General features: G+C 38.7%; 1 protein-coding gene across 1 annotated transcript in view; it reads left to right on the top strand.

Moving 5' to 3' along the window:
* The first annotated feature begins 1,199 nt into the window (after nt 1–1,199).
* Nucleotides 1,200–20,351, top strand: part of PPP2R5A (protein phosphatase 2 regulatory subunit B'alpha) — a 37,369-nt gene continuing 18,217 nt past the window's right edge. The window contains exon 1 of the mRNA XM_069459256.1: nt 1,200–2,092. Within this exon, the coding sequence (XP_069315357.1) occupies nt 1,912–2,092 (181 nt within the window). The 5' untranslated portion in view covers nt 1,200–1,911. The remainder of the gene's footprint in view (nt 2,093–20,351) is intronic.

Here is a 20,351-nt window from a genome sequence, read left to right as displayed (position 1 = left end):
ATTCTGTAGAAAGGAAAAGGTCTGGAGCTTGAGGGGGGGGAGGACTGCAGATTTGGGTCCCACTTGTGAAAAAGGAGACAAGACTGTTCAGATTACTTATTAAGTATCATTACATGGAAAGCACTGCACAAAAAACTAAGATGACTTTTGTCCTAAAGAAATTTAAAGTCTAGATGGACTCTCTAAGGAAAAGATCCTGGTAAGAGTACATGGCAAGCCTCCAAATCCACAAACCACTGACCAGGGAACTCATACTCTTCTCGTTGCTAGTAGTTGAAGGCCTTGGGCTCAACGAGGAGTGAAAATTAGCAGAATGCTAAATTAGGAACGAGAAATCTCTTTTTGGTGGGCGGGCACTTGCAGAACTCTTTGAAGTAGTAGAGGCTAGATTGCCCAAACCCCACGCGGGAGCAGCTCTCAGGCAGCTGCGGAGCTGAACCACCGAGAGCTACAAATTTATTTCGCAACTACTAATTATGCGGTTTGGGGCCAGTGGGGCTCCGAGACCCGCCCAGGAGTCCTGTAGCGCGAAACGATTGGACGAGCTTACGTCCTCGCCTTCCCCCGGCTCTTTCGCCGGTCAATCCCACAGCTCGTGCGCCCACCCGCCTTGCTTCGCCCCTTTTCAGTGACGTGACACCTGGCGCTCTTTCACGCCCGAGCCCTCAAGCTCCCCACCAGTCGCTTCAGTTCCCCATTGGCCAGCAGGGAGAGGAAAGGGAAGGGGCACTATCTTTTGCTTTCTGAACTCCCCCTCGCTAGTTTTCCGGTCTTCTGGTCGGCTGTCAGGAGAGCAATTGTAGCTGGAGCTGCCGCGCAGGCGTGCAAAAGTGCCCGCTGGTGGAGGGGCACTTCCCTTCCTTCCCAAGAGATTTGTTACACTGTAGTGACGCAGACGGCACCCCGCTCGCCGCCTTCACTTACGATTGGCTGCGGGCAAAGTCCGTCACACAGCCACGCCCCGCTCTGTCTCACCGCCCAGCTCCCAACGCTAGGTAGACCGCCGAGGAGGCCACGCCTCATCCCGTGCCAGCCGCGTAGCCCTGCGATTGGCTGAGGGAGCTGGCATGGTTTCCCGCCCCCGACCCCCTCCGCCGCACCGAGAGGCTGGCGGGACCACGCGGAAGTTGTCAGTCAAACTCCTTCCTCCCCACCCCCCACGAGGCCCCTCCCCCGGGCCGCGCGCCTTAGCGCGCGCGCACGCACACACACTCCCCCCTTTCCTGTACCAACCACCTTCTCAAGTTGTAGCGGTCGCTCACCGGGGGTTCTCCGTGGGCGGCCGACGGGCGCGCGGGGGAGGGGTTCGGACCGTTGAGCGCCGAGAGGAGCCAGGTTGTGCACGCGGAGGGCCGGGGCGGCGAGTCACAGCCCCGGGCGATGAGGGGCCGGCGCTGACCGGGAAGAGCGGGTACCGAGGCTGCGGCTCCGAGGGGACCTGCAATGGCAGCGTCCCGGGAGGAAGCTCCAGGCAGGGCGGGCTGCGCGGGCAGCGGCCGTTGAGGTGCTGGCCGGCCGGCTGGCTGGCGACCGGGGCGGAAGGCACGAGAGGCGCGCTTGGCGTCTGCACCCCCGCGCCCTCGCCTCAGTTGTCTAAACTTCGGGCTCCCTTCCACCCGCCCTCCGCGCCCGGAGTCAACAACTTCTTCACCCCCCTCCGCCCCCGCCCTTCCCGCCGTCAGCCCCGGGAGCTCGCCGCGCGGCGGGGACCAGGAACCTCGGGCGCTGAGATGTGGCCGTGAGGCGTTGGCGGGCGGCGAGGAGAAGCTCGGCGGCGTCCCGGAGCCGGAGGGCGCTGGGGCTGGGGCGAAGGGGCGCGAGCTCTCCGCGCCTCTCCCCCTCCTCCTCCCGCCGCCGCTGCCCGTGCCCTGCAAGCTGCAGCCGGAGCTGCCAAGCGCCAGGGCCGCGGAGATGTCGTCTTCGTCGCCGCCGGCGGGGGCTGCCAGCGCCGCCATCTCGGCCTCGGAGAAAGTGGACGGCTTCACCCGGAAATCGGTGCGCAAGGCGCAGAGGCAGAAGCGCTCCCAGGGCTCGTCGCAGTTCCGCAGCCAGGGCAGCCAGGCGGAGCTGCACCCCTTGCCCCAGCTCAAAGGTAACCTCCGAGGGCGCAGCCCGGAGAGCGAGCGCCGGGGCTGGTTCCGCTTGCCTCTGCGCCAGCAGAGCCATTTCCTTCTGGGGCTTCGTTCTCCTGCCCAGTTGGGACTCGTAGTGTGTTCCCCACGATGCCTTGCCCCCCTCCTCCTTTAATCAAACAGGTTTGATGTGAGGAGTCTCCCTGCTTTTCTCACTCCTCCCTAATTCACCTTAACTCTTCCTAGTTTAGGGGAGGCCAACACCCTCCCCACCTGCGCGCTTGCTTAACCGGCCCTTCCTACTGGGGCTCTTCTGGCGTCCCGCGAGGTGGAGTTCGCTCGTCCCTCAGGCTTGCCCTTGCCTGGTCTGGCTTTAACAACCGGACTTATCTTCCGACCTTCACTTTCCCGAGTGTTTCCCTCTTTTCGGCTACTCTTAGCTAGTCCTGTACTTTCCCAATTATAAAGCCGTCTGCACCCACCCTCTTCTCAACTCCGTTTCCCGATTGATTGTTCCTAAGAGTCATCAGGTCGGGAATCCGAAGGCAAACGACGGTTACAAGTTACCTGGCCTTTAGTTGTACTTATAAAGAAAAAGCCTGAAAATCGGACCAGTGTAGTATCTTATTTACTGGATTGTTAGGTTGAAATGCTATCCTTTAGCTCAAAGAATAGAAAGAGTTAAAATATTCTATTGTCTGAGATGATACACACTGTCTATTTGGAAGTACCAAGGAGTAGATAATGTTTCTTTGTAATGGAATGGGAACTTAGTTTGCCAGGCAGTGATTCCAGGGACTTTGTAGGTTTGTACAGTAATTCAGATTGGTATCCGTGCCTAATGCCTTGCAGGAGAACTTGGCACTTCTTATGGCTCACTTTTCCCACTAGGTTTAGAGGATTTTCAATAAGTTGTTTCCTGGTGTTCTAGTTTATTCTTTGTGTATTACTAACTTTTAATCTTATCCTTTCAATATCTTTGCTTTTTATGAGATAGAAATCATCATGGAACAAGATAATAATGTTCTTAGACATTTATAAAATTTTTGCAACAATAGAAGCCTAATAGACGTCTAAATCATCTGTTTTGTAAGGCCAGGAAATTAAAGGTTCATCCTAAAATAGATAAATGTTCAGCAGATTTTTCAATCCATTTGAAAAAGCTCCAGCATCCCTTCAAGGCCAATCTGGTTCTGATTTGTCTCTGGGCCTGTGAATCCAGCCTTAGTTTGGCAAATACAGGAATACTGTATTTTCATGCCACTGAGCTGCTCCTCTGAGTCTAAAGAAAACCCCAGATCAAATCGCAGTTGATTTACAATAGCTCCGGAACCCCGTTCAGACCCTATGCTGCCCTGACTCTTGAGGTGCTTATAAGTCAAGGACATCGCACAGTCAGAATCAGACTGGCTTTTGAAAAGAAGTTTTAAGATATGTTTAGTCTGTGCTATGGCATTTATCATTTCATAAATCATTTAGAATACAAATATTGTTACCATTTACATGGGGAAATGGTAGACCACGGTGGTAGGCATTGCCAAGACTTTAATTCTAGAGTGATATCATAGCTATAAAAGGGTATCATCTTATTTATTAGGACATTGAATTGCTATTGATAGATTTTAAATTTTATACCTAATTAAGACCTTATAGTTTTTTATATTTTTTTCATTAAATTGTCAAATTATTTTTGTAGTTCGAAGGTTTGGTGCTGGCATTTTTCTTTCATATGTATTTAATTTACTTTTTAGTAAGGTATTCTAGTTCCTTAGTATTGTATTTGTTAATATTATTTCCTATCGTTTAATGAAAATAATTGAATATTAAACATATGGTTGGTTTCAAGCTGGGAGATGCAGCTTTGATACATTTTGCTTTTAAAAGCCTGGCAAAAATATACATAGCATCAGTAATCACCTAAGTTACATGATGTATGGTTCAACAAGTTGAAGGTGCCATAAATGTTTTATTTATAGTATTTGGTCACTAGTAGAGAAAAATAAATTAGAGCTTTATATTAATTCTAGATATTTGCATGAACATATAGTATTCTCATAAGGAAAGTTATGTATTCAGGATAAATTTGCACACATTTTATTGAGGAAATAAGACCCTCACTTGGATCACACACTAGTAGGAAAAACTGCTTTTACTCCAGATGCCAAAATGCTTGAAAAGTGATTTTTTTAAAAAAATTCAGTTGCTTCAATTGGTACTTTGGCAGTGTACTTGATACCACAGTGTTGTGTGTTTTTCTGCCGGCAGTAGTTTTTTCCATTTGTGGCCTTAACAAAAAACAGTGGAAAGCCCTTTAGTATGTGTATGAAAGAGAATTTTTCTTCCTGCTCTGAAATGTAATCTTACTGTGGAGTGATTCAGATATCTAGGGGCATCCAAGATCTTTCAAGTGTTTATACCAGCCTGCTTATGTTACACTTTGTCCACATGGGTCTGAACTGGAGAGGTGCCAACTAGTTTTCCTCAAAGCATACTATGAGTAAGGATTAACAAAATAATACAACCTTTTCATCTGTAAGAAGTTTATTTGAGCAAAATCGTTTAGTTAAATAGGTTGCAGGATTTTAATGGCAAAAATGTTCAGAATAAGTTTGTTTTATTGTAGAAAGTGTTTAATAAACAAACCTTGTTGAAAGGTTCTTTTAAAATGAGAAACTGTTATGTGGGTCCTGAAGATTAAACTGCCTTATATTGTAAAGCTTTAAAAAAATTTTTTTCAAAACACTTTTTTATCTCATGTTATGTATATTCTATAAGCTGCTGTATTACCTGAGAGCTAGCTGTTAGAAAATAAAATTCGGAGCATTTTATCAATCGTTTTTTTCTATATTTAAAATTTATGGCCGGGCGCGGTGGCTCACGCCTGTAATCCTAGCACTCTGGGAGGCCGAGGCGGGTGGATCGCTCGAGGTCAGGAGTTCAAGACCAGCCTGAGCAAGAGTGAGACCCCGTCTCTACTAAAAAATAGGAAGAAATTATATGGACAACTAAAAAAATATATATATACAAAAAAATTAGCCGGGCATGGTGGTGCATGCCTGTAGTCCCAGCTACTCGGGAGGCTGAGGCAGGAGGATCACTTGAGCCCAGGAGTTTGAGGTTGCTGTGAGCTAGGCTGACGCCACGGCACTCACTCTAGCCCGGGCAACAGAGTGAGACTCTGTCTCAAAAAAAAAAAAATAAAATAAAATAAAATTTATGTTAGCATAGGACTTCATTTTTCTACCTTAAACTTTTCATCTGATAACCAACAATTAGGAAACTTCTAAAAAATCTGTTACTCAGTATAGGATCTGTGTAGCCTATTTTGTTTAAGACTCTGGAAGCATTGGTTTGGTAAAGTAGTTGATACCTTACATTTATGTAACTTTTGCATTTTAAAATTATTTTATCGTTTTCTTTGTGAAGCAGTCCAAAGATGTGTGACCCCTAGCCCCTGTTATCTGCTTTTTCACACCTAATGAGGTAATGCTGTTGTGTGACAATCCACAGCTTAGTGTATTTTTAAAAACATTACATTTTATTAGGTCATCCCAGTAGCTTTTTGCAAGAGCAATATTATTCCCATATTACTGATGAGAAAGTCGAGGCCTAAACAGATTAGTTTCAGCCTCGTTGTTACTGCTGTTGCAACTGACACTGGGACCTAGGTCAAATGATTTCAGTATTTTTGCTGTTTAACCTGTTTGATGTAAATTTGAAGCAGTGTGATAGAAAGAGTTGGGTCACTGGGGTTAGTCCTGGGTCAAAGGTAAATTTTTAATCTTTCTGAATCATTTGCCTTATCTGTAAAATGGGGATAATACCTTCAATCTCCCCAGGCTTGTGGGGATTAAGTGAAATAATTTAAATGCCTAAAAATAGGCAAGGAATGTTAGTTCTCATTCTTTTTGATATATGAAAATCCAGATTAAAAATATTTTTAAAATGAAGGATTATTAATAAGCTTACTAAAATGGTAAACTTTCCTAGTGTTGTATTTAAAGTATGATTTTATTTATCAGTTTTCATACGTGATTTATGTGAAGTGAGGTGAACCTGTAATGTTTTTCAGCTTGAGTGTAGAAATGGTAATACAGTAAAGTCAGACTCTTTAAAATATTACAAGTCTGTAGTAAGATTTTTTTTTTTTTACCAAGCGAAGAAAGAAGAAATCGAATTAACCAATAAAATTGTTTAGATGTGTATTCCCCATAGGGGACAGCCGTTAAATAGAAAGAATGGACTGGAACTGGTTTTGAGATTGAAGTCCCCTTCAGATGAAGTAAAGAACTTTCCGAGTAGCAACTCAGATTCTTTGCTGGTCCATTCTTAGAAACTGGGTCCCATTGGAAGTATTGAGGTCAGTAACAGTGGTGCTGACTGAAGTGCCTTGCTCACCTTTAGGGGGAAAAATGTGTTGATTTTCTTGAGGTATATGGTCCTTTAAGGTAATTGTGAAGCAAGAACACGGGCATAATACCGTGTTTTGTGTTGGAGGAAAACACTACTTCTCACTCAACTTTTAAGGTTTATAGGTCTTCTCAAAGTTAGTATCATTCCATCTAAACACAAAACCCCTTTTTGTAATTGGGATGGCACTAAAGAAGAGTTCAAATTTATCTGAGAATGTTAAGAAAAATGTTTACAACGGGATATAACATATTAATCATTTTCAGACTATTTTCTGGAAGTACTATATGTCTTCTGGAAGATTTATTTAAAAAAAATTTTTTTTTACATTTTTAGGATATACTTATTAGAGAAGTTGGTAAATACAGTGTCCATTGTTAGTCTTCATTTGAAGGAAAAACTTTTTCTAGTCTAATGTAACATCTCCAGTATTCCTTTTTAGGATCATATCTGCATTTTATTACCTTCCCTGAGTCTTAATTCAATTTTGGATTACTTTATGAAGTGGCTGTTATTGAAGTGCTAATCAAGTAAAATGTATTTGGTTAAATAGTGGGACCATAGTAGACTGAAGTGTCATCAGTTGTGCTTCTCAAACGCTTTGGGCTAGTTGTTTAACCCCTTTGAACTTCAGTGTAATCGTTTTCACCTGCAAGAGTAATATTTTTCCCTTGATAAAATCACAAAGATGAATTAGCATTTAATGAGTTATTGCCTCTTTGGATTTCAAAGACAACTTTATCAACAAAAATAATACATTTGGGAAATAATTGATTTTTGTGCTTCACTTTTTAAACTGTAAAAAGCTGGGGATAGAGACTAGTTTATTTTTATGTGTTTAGCATTCTGGTTCTCAATCTTGGCTGTATACTTGGAGAGCATTAAAAAAAAAAAAAAAACAGTACCTGGGCCCACCCCCAAGAGATTGTAAATTAACTAACTGGTCTAAGGTAGAATCCAGTTGTATGTATTTTTAACAGCTCCCAGGGTGATTCTAATGTGCAGCCAGAGTTGAGAATCACCGGTTTAGCATTATCTGTCTATTGATTTAATTCATTAATTGAGACTTTGTCCTTTTCTCTCTGATACTCATGGCTCATTACCCAGCCTGTTAACATTTCCTGCCCTCACTTCACCTCCTGCTATTTACATTTCACTCTTCACTTTGCTGCCCCCTATGGCTAATCAGCTGCTTTCCTGAACGGGATGGTGCTGTTAGATTCTGGAGTTTAGGTGTGATACGATTCTATTGGATTTTGTTGTAGTTATCATAATTAAAGCCCAGCTGTTATCATTTGATGCCAGGTGGTCAGTTTTCTTTTCTCTGTGATTTTTGGAATGGAGGCTGAGCTGGCAAGTAAAATTGAGAACATATAATAGAGGTTTGCCTAGTTTTGATCTCGTCAGTCAGGGTAACAGGTGATGAGTCCTGTTTGGAATCAAACAGTGATGATTACACTTTGGAATGTAAAACTGATTTCTCTATATGCTTAGAGCACTATTCTGTTTCTTGAAGATCTTGGCCTAATATTAGTATTGTATATGTTGAATATAAGATATTGAACAAGTGAACTATCCTTGAACTTAACTGTGGTTTTGGTCATGTCTTACATTTATTTTGCATCAAGAAATGTTTTTCTCCAGAGTCTTTTCGTGTCTACCATGTTATTAATACTTAACTACAACTTTTTACTGAAAGTAGGACAGTGAGGACCCAGGTCCACTTACATTCCATATTCCTATTTTGTCTTTGGCTTTTCTGCTAGCCGGTTTGAATAATATTTTATTTGTTGATTTGGGTGAGTATTCAGCTGTTATGTAGTGATGTTGTTTTTCCAGAATGAGATGGTACATTTTTGTGTGAGAAAGCAGAAGTCATTATCTGTTTTTTCACATCCATTATGATACCAAATACAGTATTGTGTGCATAAATATGGTCATGTAGATTTTAAGGAAGAAATGACTTACTGGTTATCTTCTAGTTCCCCCTTCCCCCTTTATTGAATGTGCTGCTTTCTTTAGGTGATGTTTGGTGCTATCTACCAGAGATTGATTTTCTTCTGTTTTGGTTGGTTTTTTTTTTATTTTTTTATTTTTTATTTTTTTTATTTTTTAAGATGTTTTGGTTGTTTTTAATATATTTATGCTTAAACTGGTTCAAGGTTATTTAAAGTAAGTGAATTCTGGGTTCTTAATACCTTGATAGTAAATAGTAAATGTAGGTTTAAAAGAAAAGATTGTTTGCTCTTTTATTTTGTATTTTGCCAATGACCAGTGTGAGTGACATGTAACATTATTGATAGGTTTGTTGCTAGAAACGTTATTATGTAAGATTTGTGTGGAGAAGTAATACTAGATTGACTCCCAGACATAGACATGTGTGATTGAACATTGAAAAACTGAAACAATTTGTTTGTAGTAATTTCTAAATTGGAGGTGCAATCTTTATTTATAAGGATGTCCTTGAAGGAGATGAAAGGAACAGATTTAAATATATATGATTACTTTTAGTGCATTACTATGTAATAAGAAACCTAAATGTTTTGCTGAAAAAGTTGTACAGGACAGGCTGAGTTTATGCAAAATAGATTCTACTTGTTGGAGCAGAATATTGACTTATAAGACGTTTCACCCCTATTTTTTATGTCTGTCTTTTTGAAGTCTTACCTGCATGAATTTGTTTATGTGGGCTTTTAGAGTGACTAATGAGGAATTTTATAAATCCTGTAATTTTGATCAGGTTTCCTAAAGAAACCTGCTGGGATTTTTATTTATTTTATTTATTTATTTTTTTTGTAGTCGGCTGAATATGATAGGCTCACATGATGAAATTCAGAGAACCTATTTTAACTTAGATACTGAAGGCAACGGATTTCTTGGAAACACACTCCTCCTACTGGAATGGTGATGCTAATTGCAGCTACTATAACCTTACTGTTACATCTAGTTGAGCCTTCCAGTGCCGAATGGACTTCAGAAGTCATTCTGGCTTAGCCTTCATTGGGAATTAATTTCACTCTTGTTTTTCTATTAATAAATAGTTACCTTATCATTTCATCAGAGAAGTTTCCTTTAAGGTAGGGAGGGAAGTACGGGATTTTTAAGTTCTTTCAGGATTTGCTTAGTTAATGAATAAATTGTATTAGACAATAACTAGAGAGTTTAAATTCCTGAAACAAGAATTTTTAAATGAATGGGCTTATTAGAACTTGCAGTTCAGGAGTGTCAGATCTTAAATATAGCTCCAAAAATTGTGTATTTTGTCTGTTTAATTGGTTTTGCCTTTGTTTCACACTTGTATAAAGGATATTCTAGAATTATAGCTGTAATCATAAATTGATGATTATTTGGGCTCATTGTTAATTCCCTGCCCTAAATTGATAAAAGTGAACAAGATGAGAGTTTTTGTTATAACAAAATTTTGATTAGCAAAACTGGGTGGGTTTTTTAAACATAACTTTTCAGGTGACTTTTTCTGAGGATAAACATCTGTTGAAGTTATAAGTAAAATAAGATAAATTCTGTAGGACTGTGTATTGATTTTTTTTTTTTAACTTGTGCTCCATTCTTCTTTTAATTGGCCAGAGGAAAAAGATTTTGTTTGCCTGCCGTGAAATTGGACACATACTTTACTTTCAGAAATCTAGTACTAAAATATTTACCTCTCTTTGGTTTCCATAGTGCTTAAAACATGCGTGAACCAATATAGAGATTAAAAACTTTACTCAGTAAAGTAAAATGATGAATACTTTTTCTTTTGATATTAAATGTCGTTAGGAGCTTTTAAACTCCTAAAGTGTGTATGTGGGTCGGGGGGAATACAGACTTCTAAGCATGCAATTTCAGTTAGCGTGATAAGTGTTGTGGTAAGGGTAAGCCCTAAAATGTTAGGGGATTATGTGAGGGACCCAACCCAGTTTTCATATGGGAGGGGAGAGATCAGGGAAAGCTTCTTGGAGAAAGTGACAGTTAAACTGAGACCTAAAAGGCCAGGTGGTGTTAGGCCAAGATGGATAGGGTCTAAGAAGTCCACCTAAAGGACAGTATGTGCAGACCCAGAGGTAAGTGAGCATAGCATATTTTGGGAATTGCTGACAATTTAAATGGCTATGATATAGAATATAATAGGGGACTGGCTAGAGAAGAGACTGGAGCAACAATTAGGGTCTAGTTCAGTCTCGATGCTTTGTAGAGGTGTGGGCATTCATAGAGTATATTGGGAGATGAAAGTGAGTAGCTAGTTGGGATGCTGGCGTGGTAATCCAGACAAGAGAAGAAGGTGGCCCTTCTCTAAATAGGGATGGGGTAGTATCACAGGCAGGACTTAGTGAGAGGGAAGAATCAACAAGGATGCATTTCTGACTTGGGTAACTAGATGTATGATAACAGTTTACTGAAAGGTGAGAGGGGAGACAGATTAGATTTGGGAGGAGAAGGTAATGGTCCTTTGGAGAAGTTGAAGTGCCTGTGGAAAATCCAAGTGAAGCTACCTAGTAAGAAGTTAGATAATTTGGGTCTGGAGCTAAGTAAAGAGATATGTGTTAGAGATGATATTAAGTAATTTGGGAGTCTTACAGGTGGCATTTGAAGCGATGGAAATAGAAGCAACTGCCCACTGCAAGTGTGTAGAGTGAGAAAGAGACCTGGAATTTAGATGATGGTCAAAGGAAAAGGAGCAACTAGGAGGCAAGAGAGAGCTTGAGTGGAGGCAAGGTGGTCAAGGACATAGTAACAGAGTGAAGAACTGTGGACAGGTCAAATAAGAACTGAAGGGTTTGGTAGCTTTCCGTCAGCACTGGCGACTGAGAAGTGTTCAGAGGATTCATAGACTTGAAATGAGACTGCTGTAAGGTGAGGAGCCGTGGAAAGTGTGAAAGCTGAATCAGTAAGTATCGACAACTCTTTTAGGAACTTTGGCACTTTAAAAAAAAAAATTACTATAGCTACAGGGTGGAGAATGGATTGTAGCAGAACAAGATTTTTAGGAGGAGGACCAGTTAGGAGATTATTTTAATAGGCTAGGTAAGACATGATACAGCTTTGGCTAGGGTGGTAGCCCAAGATAGAGAGAAAGCGATATACTTGAGAGATATAGGACTTGCCAATGAATTGTTTGTGGGGGCTGGTGGGGGGGGGCGTGATGGAAAGGGAAAGGTAGGAGTCAAGGATGACATCTCGGTGGATGGGTATGTACCACTACTGAGAGAGTACACTAGAGAAGGAACCAGGTGTAGAGGAAAAATCCAGAGTGGTATTTTGGAAATTTTAAATTGGAGATGTCTTTGGGGAACCCAGTTATAAATATCATATAGAATAGACTATTGGATATTTGAATCACGGAGTTCCCATTTGGTGATTTCTGTGATTTCTAAACATTAATTACATTCTTCATTTTAACTTTTCATGACCTACCAAGACTTTCAGATTTGCTTGTTAGAAGACATCCATAGTTTGGGTTGCTGGCCACTTGGTCTTCTGGCCAAATTGGGATTATCTGTTCCCTACTCAATGGAATGTCTTCTGTGTACACCAGATGGCAATATATCTTGGTGTGTGCATGAGGGAGATCACAAAGTACCCTGGGACAAGTACATGAATAAAGTTACTTAATTGTCTACTTTTTGCCTTTAGACTGTAAGTTAAGTGCCTTGAGACCTGAGATCCATATCTTCCCATACAGCATTTAGGCAGTCAGTGCTCAGTTTTATATTTAGTGAATGAAAGAATGAAGCAAAAGTTATTGAATTGATTTAAAGAAAAACATCATTTTGTATGATGCAGTAATTCACAGTTTTATAATGATTTATAACTGAATGTTTACATGCAGTGCCAAACTTGTTAGCATCTTATAGATAAAGAAACTAAAACCTAGGTAGGTTATATTCTTGTGCCAGTCATTTATAGCTTGATCTTCTCACTTGGTTATTGAATCATCAATAGTGTTTAAACTGAAGATGTATATTGCCTGCACTGAAGCAAAATTGACTATCTTATTTCCTAACAGTGCCAGAGAGAAATATTTGTAATTGAGAACTGTATCAAGAGAAATGCTGGTTTCTTTTAGGTGCTGGGCAAGTAGGCCAGTATTGAAGATAGATTTTTCTAAGAATCTTTAAGGCAAGGGATCTTTGTTTCTTGAATTCTTCTGACATAAAAATATTTCAGTGATCTTTGTGGTCTTCCTTTTAGCACTGTTACCCCCTTCCTTTTTTAAGTAACCTAAAATTGTTCTCAAGAAAAAGATCTTACAGTATTTGTTTCATGAATGAGTACAGAGAAACAGGATGAAGTGAACTGTTAATCACTCAGCACATTTGTGTCACAGCTAGATTTATACTTTGGAGTCACTACTCAGTTAAAGTTAAAACGATCTGTAATTAGCAGCTTGGAGAAATTCTTATAGATTATCAAGTACTGATTAGTAGACTCTGTTTATTTTTGCTTCTCTTTTGGAAATGCTAAGTATATTTTGGTTCCCCTTTACAGGAAGTTTTTGAAAATTTTTTTTGCTACTGCACCACATTAGCATAGCTCTGCCTTTCTGATCGTTTTTTTCTCCATTTGAAAGAGGAAAATCAGTTGGGAAAGATAACTGAGGCTTGGATGTAAAAGTCAGTTGGGCTAATTCATCCATCACTTTACTGATTTTATTCTCCTACTAAAACCTTCAGACAAGCTGAAATTAGACATCTCCTTAAGTAGTTTTCCAAATGCCATCGTGTTTCCAGCGAATTAACGAACCTAACTTTGAATCCAAAGTAGAAATAAAGTAGCAAATATAACAGTGAAGTACTTTTAAGATGCATTTATTTCCCATAGTTATATTTTCTTCATAGGAAATTTTGATTATTCATGTCTGAAGGGTAAAAATAACCCAGCTTTTACCTAGCTATCAGATATCCAGGCGCTGGTTTTGGTATGTTAGGTATTTTGATAATCTGTTTTTAATTTGGCTCACCTGGATACCCTACACGTAACATATTTTGAGAACTGATTTTTTTTAAAGATCTTGAGAAGTAGCTTCTCCCATGGAATAGGAATGACTATTTTAGGATACAATACTTGCTGTGAGTCATAAGTGAATCTCAGTTTTCATGGTTTTCTAAAATAAACTCATTTAAAGAATACGTAATGAGAAATGTCATATTCTTAACTACCCTATTTCTTTTATAATGGCTTTATTATTTTTGTAAAAACTTATAGACTCTCTGTGAAAAACAAAAAAGAATCTTATAATGGTAGAAAATAAAAATTCCCATCCAGAGGAAACTTCTCTTAAATTTTTGAGTATTATCCCTTACTTTCCCATTGGTGAGATCCTATAATATATGCTGTTCTATAACCCATTATTTTCCCTTAGTAGCATATTACAAATATTCTTTCAGAAATATAAATAAATATTTCTGAAAGAAAAATTAGAATCAATTTGGAATTGTTTATGAGTAAAGTATTTCTGGAAATACTGAATCAACTCATTTAAAACCTTGGTTATAAATTCCTTATGTTAAAAGGAGAATAAATAATTTCTAAGAGTACTGGTATTTAATTTTAGGGAGGTTATATATGGATCTCTTGGGATATTCAATTTAAGGAATGTACCATCTTAGAAAACATATACAATATTTTATATATTATTTCCACGGTTCTTGAATATCCCCACCAAAGCTCTGTGGTGTTGGGGGAGGAAACTGGAATGTCTATAGAGCTTAGGTCCTGCTCTGGAGAGTTGAACACCTTGTCAACAGTAGGCAATACCTTTTCTTAACACAGTAGCAGGCATTTCCTAGTAGTTACAGGTAGGAGTAGCAGCAAGATGGAAGCTCATCACAGCCATCAAAACTGAAAATAGCGATCACCCTCTATTTCATCTATAAAGATCTGTTTAGTTCTTCTTGTTCCCAAAAGTCCCAAATGAGAAACAAAGGTACTTCAAAAAACTTATTTAATGAATAGATTTTATATTCAAATTGAATTAAGGAGATGACACAAATATTCCATTTATTCTCTTAGGAGACTGTTTTTCAGTATTCTTCTTGAAGTCCAAGGTTCCATCCACATCCCAAGGAATCTGTATAACATGCCCCTATGAGCTCAACTTCATTCCTTTTTCTTTTTTGCTTCACCAGAAGTGGTTTTTGATGCGACATACAGTTAATTTTTTTGAAATAAAAATTGAACAGTATATTTTAATGCTTCTATACTGCAACAGTTGTGGATATATTTATAGTTGAATGGTCATTGATTAAAGCATGGAAATACTTATGCTCTTGAAAGTTTTAGATAGTATTTGAAGGGTTTTCTTAAAATGACATATATTTATGTTAGAACATTATCAAACTGATAGTGTACATGTGTTCAAATTTCCTAAAATATGTCTACAATTTTTTCCCACCATTTTCAATTTTAATTAAATCACAGAACCTTGACTAAGTCATATTTAGTCACAATGCTGTGAATCATTTGCTAATAAATGTTTCCATTGTTACTTTGTAATAGCCTGCTCGCTAAAGTTTCAAATAAAAGCTGATTTTAGATTCTTGGTTATTAATGTTCTAGGGATATTGCCAAAAAAAGCTACATGTCCTATATTCTGTGCCAGTTTCTTAAATTAGAATCTTGGATTGCATCCTCAGTGTGTCACTGTAGTGGTATTGCTGGGTTGCTATGATACTGTGCTTGTTCTATAATTTGTAGCATAAATCCTATATGAGATCTTACTTTAGATTTCAAATATGTTGGTAGCAGTAACTGGGAATATGAAACCTTTTTCCTTTCAGGGAAGGCATACCTATAAAACTATTTCTGTTACAAATGTTGATACCTGCTACTTCAAATTATTTATCCTTAAATATACAGCAGTGGTCCCCAACCTTTTTGCTACGAGGGACCAGTTTCATGGAAGACAATTTTTCCACGGACCAGGGGGTGGTTTCGGGATGATTCAAGTGCATTGCATTTATTGTGCAGGCAATCTCTCAGCTCCACCTCAGCTCAACAGGCATTAGATTCTCGTAAGGAGTGCGCAACTTAGATCTCTCGCACATGTAGTTTATGATTGGGTTCACGCTCCTGTGAGACTCTAATGCCACCACTGATCTGACAGGAGGCGGAGCTTATGCTGTGATGTGAGTGATGGGGAGTGGCTGTAAATACAGATGAAGCTTTGCTGGCTCACCCTCTGCTTGCCTCCTGCTGTGCGGCCCGGTTCATAACAGGCCACAGACTGGTACTGGTCCACGGCCTGGGACCGTAGACTAGAGGATTTACAATGCACAACTTGAAATAACTTGGTTATCCTCTCAGAAGTTTATCACATTGCCTTTTATGAAGATGGGCAAGAAGAAGGCGGCTTTATGATAATGAATATATTAAAACTTCAGTGTTCTTCAACTTGCTATTTGAGATATTAAGAGGAATGAGTGAAGACTAGATTTTCTGGTAAGACACATTTAAGGTAGTAACAGCAAAACCACATTACAGGGAAAAACTATGAATCATCTTATCGTACTAGATTTTTTTTTTTAATTCAGTGAACTGTTCTTAAAACTAATCCTATCATAGCCATCTTAATAAAATATTATTACCTCTTTTACTTTCTTTATTTTCTTATTACATCTTTTACTTTCTTTTTTTTTTCTTGCAACAGTCTCATTCTGTTGCCTGGGGTAGAGTACAGTGGCGTCATCATAGCTCACTGCAACCTCAAACTCCTGGGCTCAGGTGATCCTCATGCCTCAGCCTCCCAAATCACTGGGACTCCAGGTGCATGCCACCACACCTAGCTAATTTATGTATTTTTTGTAGAGATGTTGGGGGACATCTCACTATGGCCCTCAGACTGGGCTCAAACCTCAGGTCTCAAGTGATCCTCCCACCTTGGTGTCCCAGATTATAGGCTTGAGCCACTGTGCCTGGTCCTCTTTTACTTTTATGTGTAAGGTTTCATTTAACATGTCCTTTGAAAAATTTTAACAATCTAATTTAGTATTATTAATTATAGGCAGCATAAAGCAAAATGACTGGATTGTAAGCATGTGTTGTGTATACATTTATGGTGGAATAAAGTTTATGGGATTATTGGTTGGTTGCATTACTCCAGTTGATCTCTAAACTTCCAGTAATGTCTTGGGTATTTGATATGAAAATATTGTAGAGATCAGGACTGGACTAAATTTTTTAAACAGCTTTATTGAGATATAACTTACATATCATACAGTTCACCCATTTAAAGTATACAATTCAGTGGCTTTTAGTATATTCACAGGTATGTGCAATCAGCATAGTCAATTTTAGAATATTTTCATCATCTCAAAAAGAAATCCCATACCCTTTAACGGTCACCCCTATTCCCTCAGGGTTCCTCCTGCCCCCAGCCCTAAGCAACCACTAATCTACTTTCTATCTCTATAGATTTCCCTATTCTGGAGGCTTCATGTGAATGGAATCATTTCCCTATTCTGGAGGCTTCATGTGAATGGAATCATTCATGTAATCATATCATATATGAATGGTCTTTTGTGACTGTCTTCTTTCACTTGCATAATGTTTCACTTGCATCACTAGCATAATGTTTTCAAGGTTCGCCCATATTGTAGCATGCGTTAATAATCCATTCCTTTTTATGACTGAATAATACTCTATTGTATGGCTGTACTATGCTTTATTTATCCATTCATCCCTTGATAAATGTTTGCATTGTTTCCACCTTTTGGTTATTATGAATAATGCTGGTATAAACATTTGTGTAGAGTTTTTTGTGTGGACGTATATTTTCATTTCTCTTGGGTATTTACCTAAGACTGGAATTGCTGGGTCATATGGTAATTCTAGGTTTAATCACTTGAGGAATTGTCACAGTGTTTTCCACAGTGGCTGCACCATTTTGCCTTCCCACTTGCAGTATATGAAGGTTCTCATCTTTCCACATCCTTAGCAATACTTCTCATTCTGACTTTTTGATTATAGCTATTCTAATGGATATGACATGGTATATCTTTGTGGTTATAATTAGCATTTCTTTAATGACAAATGATGTCAAGTATCTTTTAATGTGCTTATTGGCCATTTGTATATCTTCCTTGGAGAAATGGCTCTTCAGATCCTTTGCCCATTTTTATACTTTCTTTTTTTTTTTGAGACAGGGTCTCATTCTGTTGCCCAGGCTGGAGTACAGAGGCCTCATCATAGCTCATTGAAACCTCAAATTCCAGGCTCAAGCAGTCCTCCTGCCTCAGCCTCCCAAGTAGCTGGGACTACAGGCGTGTGCCACCATGCCCAGCTAATTTTTCTGTTTTTTATGGAGATAGGGTCTCCGGCTCCCAGAATGCTAGGATTACAGGCATGAGCCACTGCACCTGGCCCTCCTTTATTATTTTATTTTTTAGGATGAGCTTTCTTTGCCTCACTGGAATTTTTTTGTTTGTTTCAAAAAATTTAGGGGATACAAGTGTTTTTTGTTATATGGATACATTTTATCATACCAAAGTCAGGGCTTTCAGTGTACCCATTACCAGAATAGTGTACATTGTATGTGATGGCTAGATTTTTATCCCTTCCCCCTTCTTAGTTGACGGTGTGTATTACTGCTCTTTATGACCATATATATCCTTCATGTAGCTCCCACTTACAAGTGAGAACATGAGGAATCGGTTTTTCCATTCCTGAGATACTTCACTTAGGATAGTAATCCCCAGCTCCATCCAAGTTGCTGCAAAGGACATTATTTCATTCCTTGTTATAGCTGAGTAGTACTCCATACTGTGTGCGTGTGTGTGTGTGTGTGTGTGTATGTGTGTGTACATACACATCACATTTTATTTATCCACTCATCAGTTGATGGGGGCACTTAGGTTGAGTCTGTATCTTTGCAGTTGTGAATTGTGCTGTGATAAACATTGTGGTGCCAGGAGTCTTTTTGATAAAGTGATTTTCTTTGGGTAAATGCCCAACAGTGGGATTGCTGGATCAAATGATAGGTCTACTTTTAGTTCTTTGTGGACTCTCCATACTGCTTTCCGTAGTGGTTGTACAAATTTACATTCCCACCAACAGTATATAAAGCATTCCCTTTTTACTGCAACCAAGCCAACATCTGTTGTTTTTTGACTTTTAATGGTGATTCTGACAGGCGTTAGGTGGTATCTCACTATAGTTTTAAATTGCGTTTCCCTGATAATTAGTGATGTTGAGCATTTTTGCTTATGTTTTTTTGGCCGTTTGTCTGTCTTCTGTTGAGAAGAGTCTGTTCATGTCTTTTGCCCTCTTTTTGATGGGGCTATTTGTTTTTTGTTTTTTTTCCTTGCTGATTTGAGTTCTTTGTAGATTCTGGATATTAGTCCTTTGTCAGATGTATAGTTTGCGAATATTTTCTCATTGTCTTTTAACTTTGTTGATGGTATCCTTTGAAGCACAGAAGTTTTAAATTTTGATTAAGTCTAAATTATCTTTTTTTTTTTCTTGTTGCTAGTGCTTTTGGTGTCATATATAAGACTCCTTTCCCAAATTTGAGGTCATGGAGATTTACTCCTATATTTTCTTCTAAGAATTTTATAATTTTAACCCTTACATTTAGGTCTTTAGCCATTTTTAGTTAATTTTTATATAGGATATGATATAAGGGTTCATATTCATTGTTTAGCATGTGGCTATCTCATTCTCCCTGCACCATTTGTTGAAAAGACTATTCTTTCCTCATTAAATGGTCATGGCACCCTTGTCGAAAATGTTGGCATATGGTTTTGTTTCTCAATTCTCAATTCTGTTCCATTGATCTATGTGTCTATTCTTGTGTCAGTACCATACTATCTTGATTACTGTTGTTTTATAGTAAGTTTTGAAATGGAGAAGTCTGAATCTTCCTACTTTGTTTTTCTTTTTCAAGATTGTTTTGGCTTTTGGGGGTCACCTACAATTGTAAAGGTTAGATTATTGGTTTGTGATCTTTGTTCTTTCTTACATTAGGCATTTACAGCTATACCTTTCTCTCTAAACACTCTTTAAGTTTCAGTATATTGTGTTTTCATTTTCATTTGTCTTAAAAGCATTTTCTGATTTTCCTTTTGATTTCTTCTTTGACCTATTAGTTAAGAGTGTATTTAATTTCCACATATCTGTGAGTTACCCATATTTTTTTGTTATTAAGTCCTAATTTCATTCCTCTGTGGTCAGAGAACATACTTCGTATTATTTCTATTCTTTTAAATTTTTTGAGGTTTGTTTTATGACCTGTGTTCTGTCCTGGAGAGTGTTCCATGTGCACTTTAGAATATATTCTCCTATCATTGTGTGGAATTCTGTAGTAGACATAATTCTCTAGTATTCTGTAGAAGCCTGTTAAGTCTAAATGGTTTATAGTGTGTTTGTTTAGTCTTCTGTTTCTTTGTTGATCTTCTGCCTCATTATTCTGTCCATTATTGAAAGTGGGGTATTGAAGTCTCCAACTAATACTATTGTTGAATTTTCTATTTCTTCCTTCATTATTGTAGGTTTTTGCTTCATGAATTGTGTTACTATCAGTAGGTACAAATATGTTTATAATTGTTACATCTTCATGATAGGTTGACTCTTCTATCGTTTTTAAATGCCCTTCTTCATCTCTAACAACATTCTTTTGTCTGATATTAGTATAGCCAGTGTAGCTTTCTTGTGATTGTTTGCATCATTTTCCATCCTTTTACTTACAATCTATTTGTATCTTTTAATCTAATTTGTATCTTCTGGAGATAGCATATAGTTAGATCATCTTTTTAAAAATCCAGTCTGACAAGCTCTGCCTTTTGATTGGCTTATTTAATCCATTCACATTTAATATTGTTGTTGATATAGCTGGATTTATGTCTGCTATTTTATTTCTTGTTTTCTCTGTACCTT

The sequence above is a fragment of the Eulemur rufifrons genome, chromosome 27 (genome assembly GCF_041146395.1).
Source record: "Eulemur rufifrons isolate Redbay chromosome 27, OSU_ERuf_1, whole genome shotgun sequence".
NCBI lineage: Eukaryota > Metazoa > Chordata > Mammalia > Primates > Lemuridae > Eulemur > Eulemur rufifrons.
Note: the sequence above shows the minus strand (reverse complement) of the source record. Positions and strands in the feature narration are given on the sequence as shown.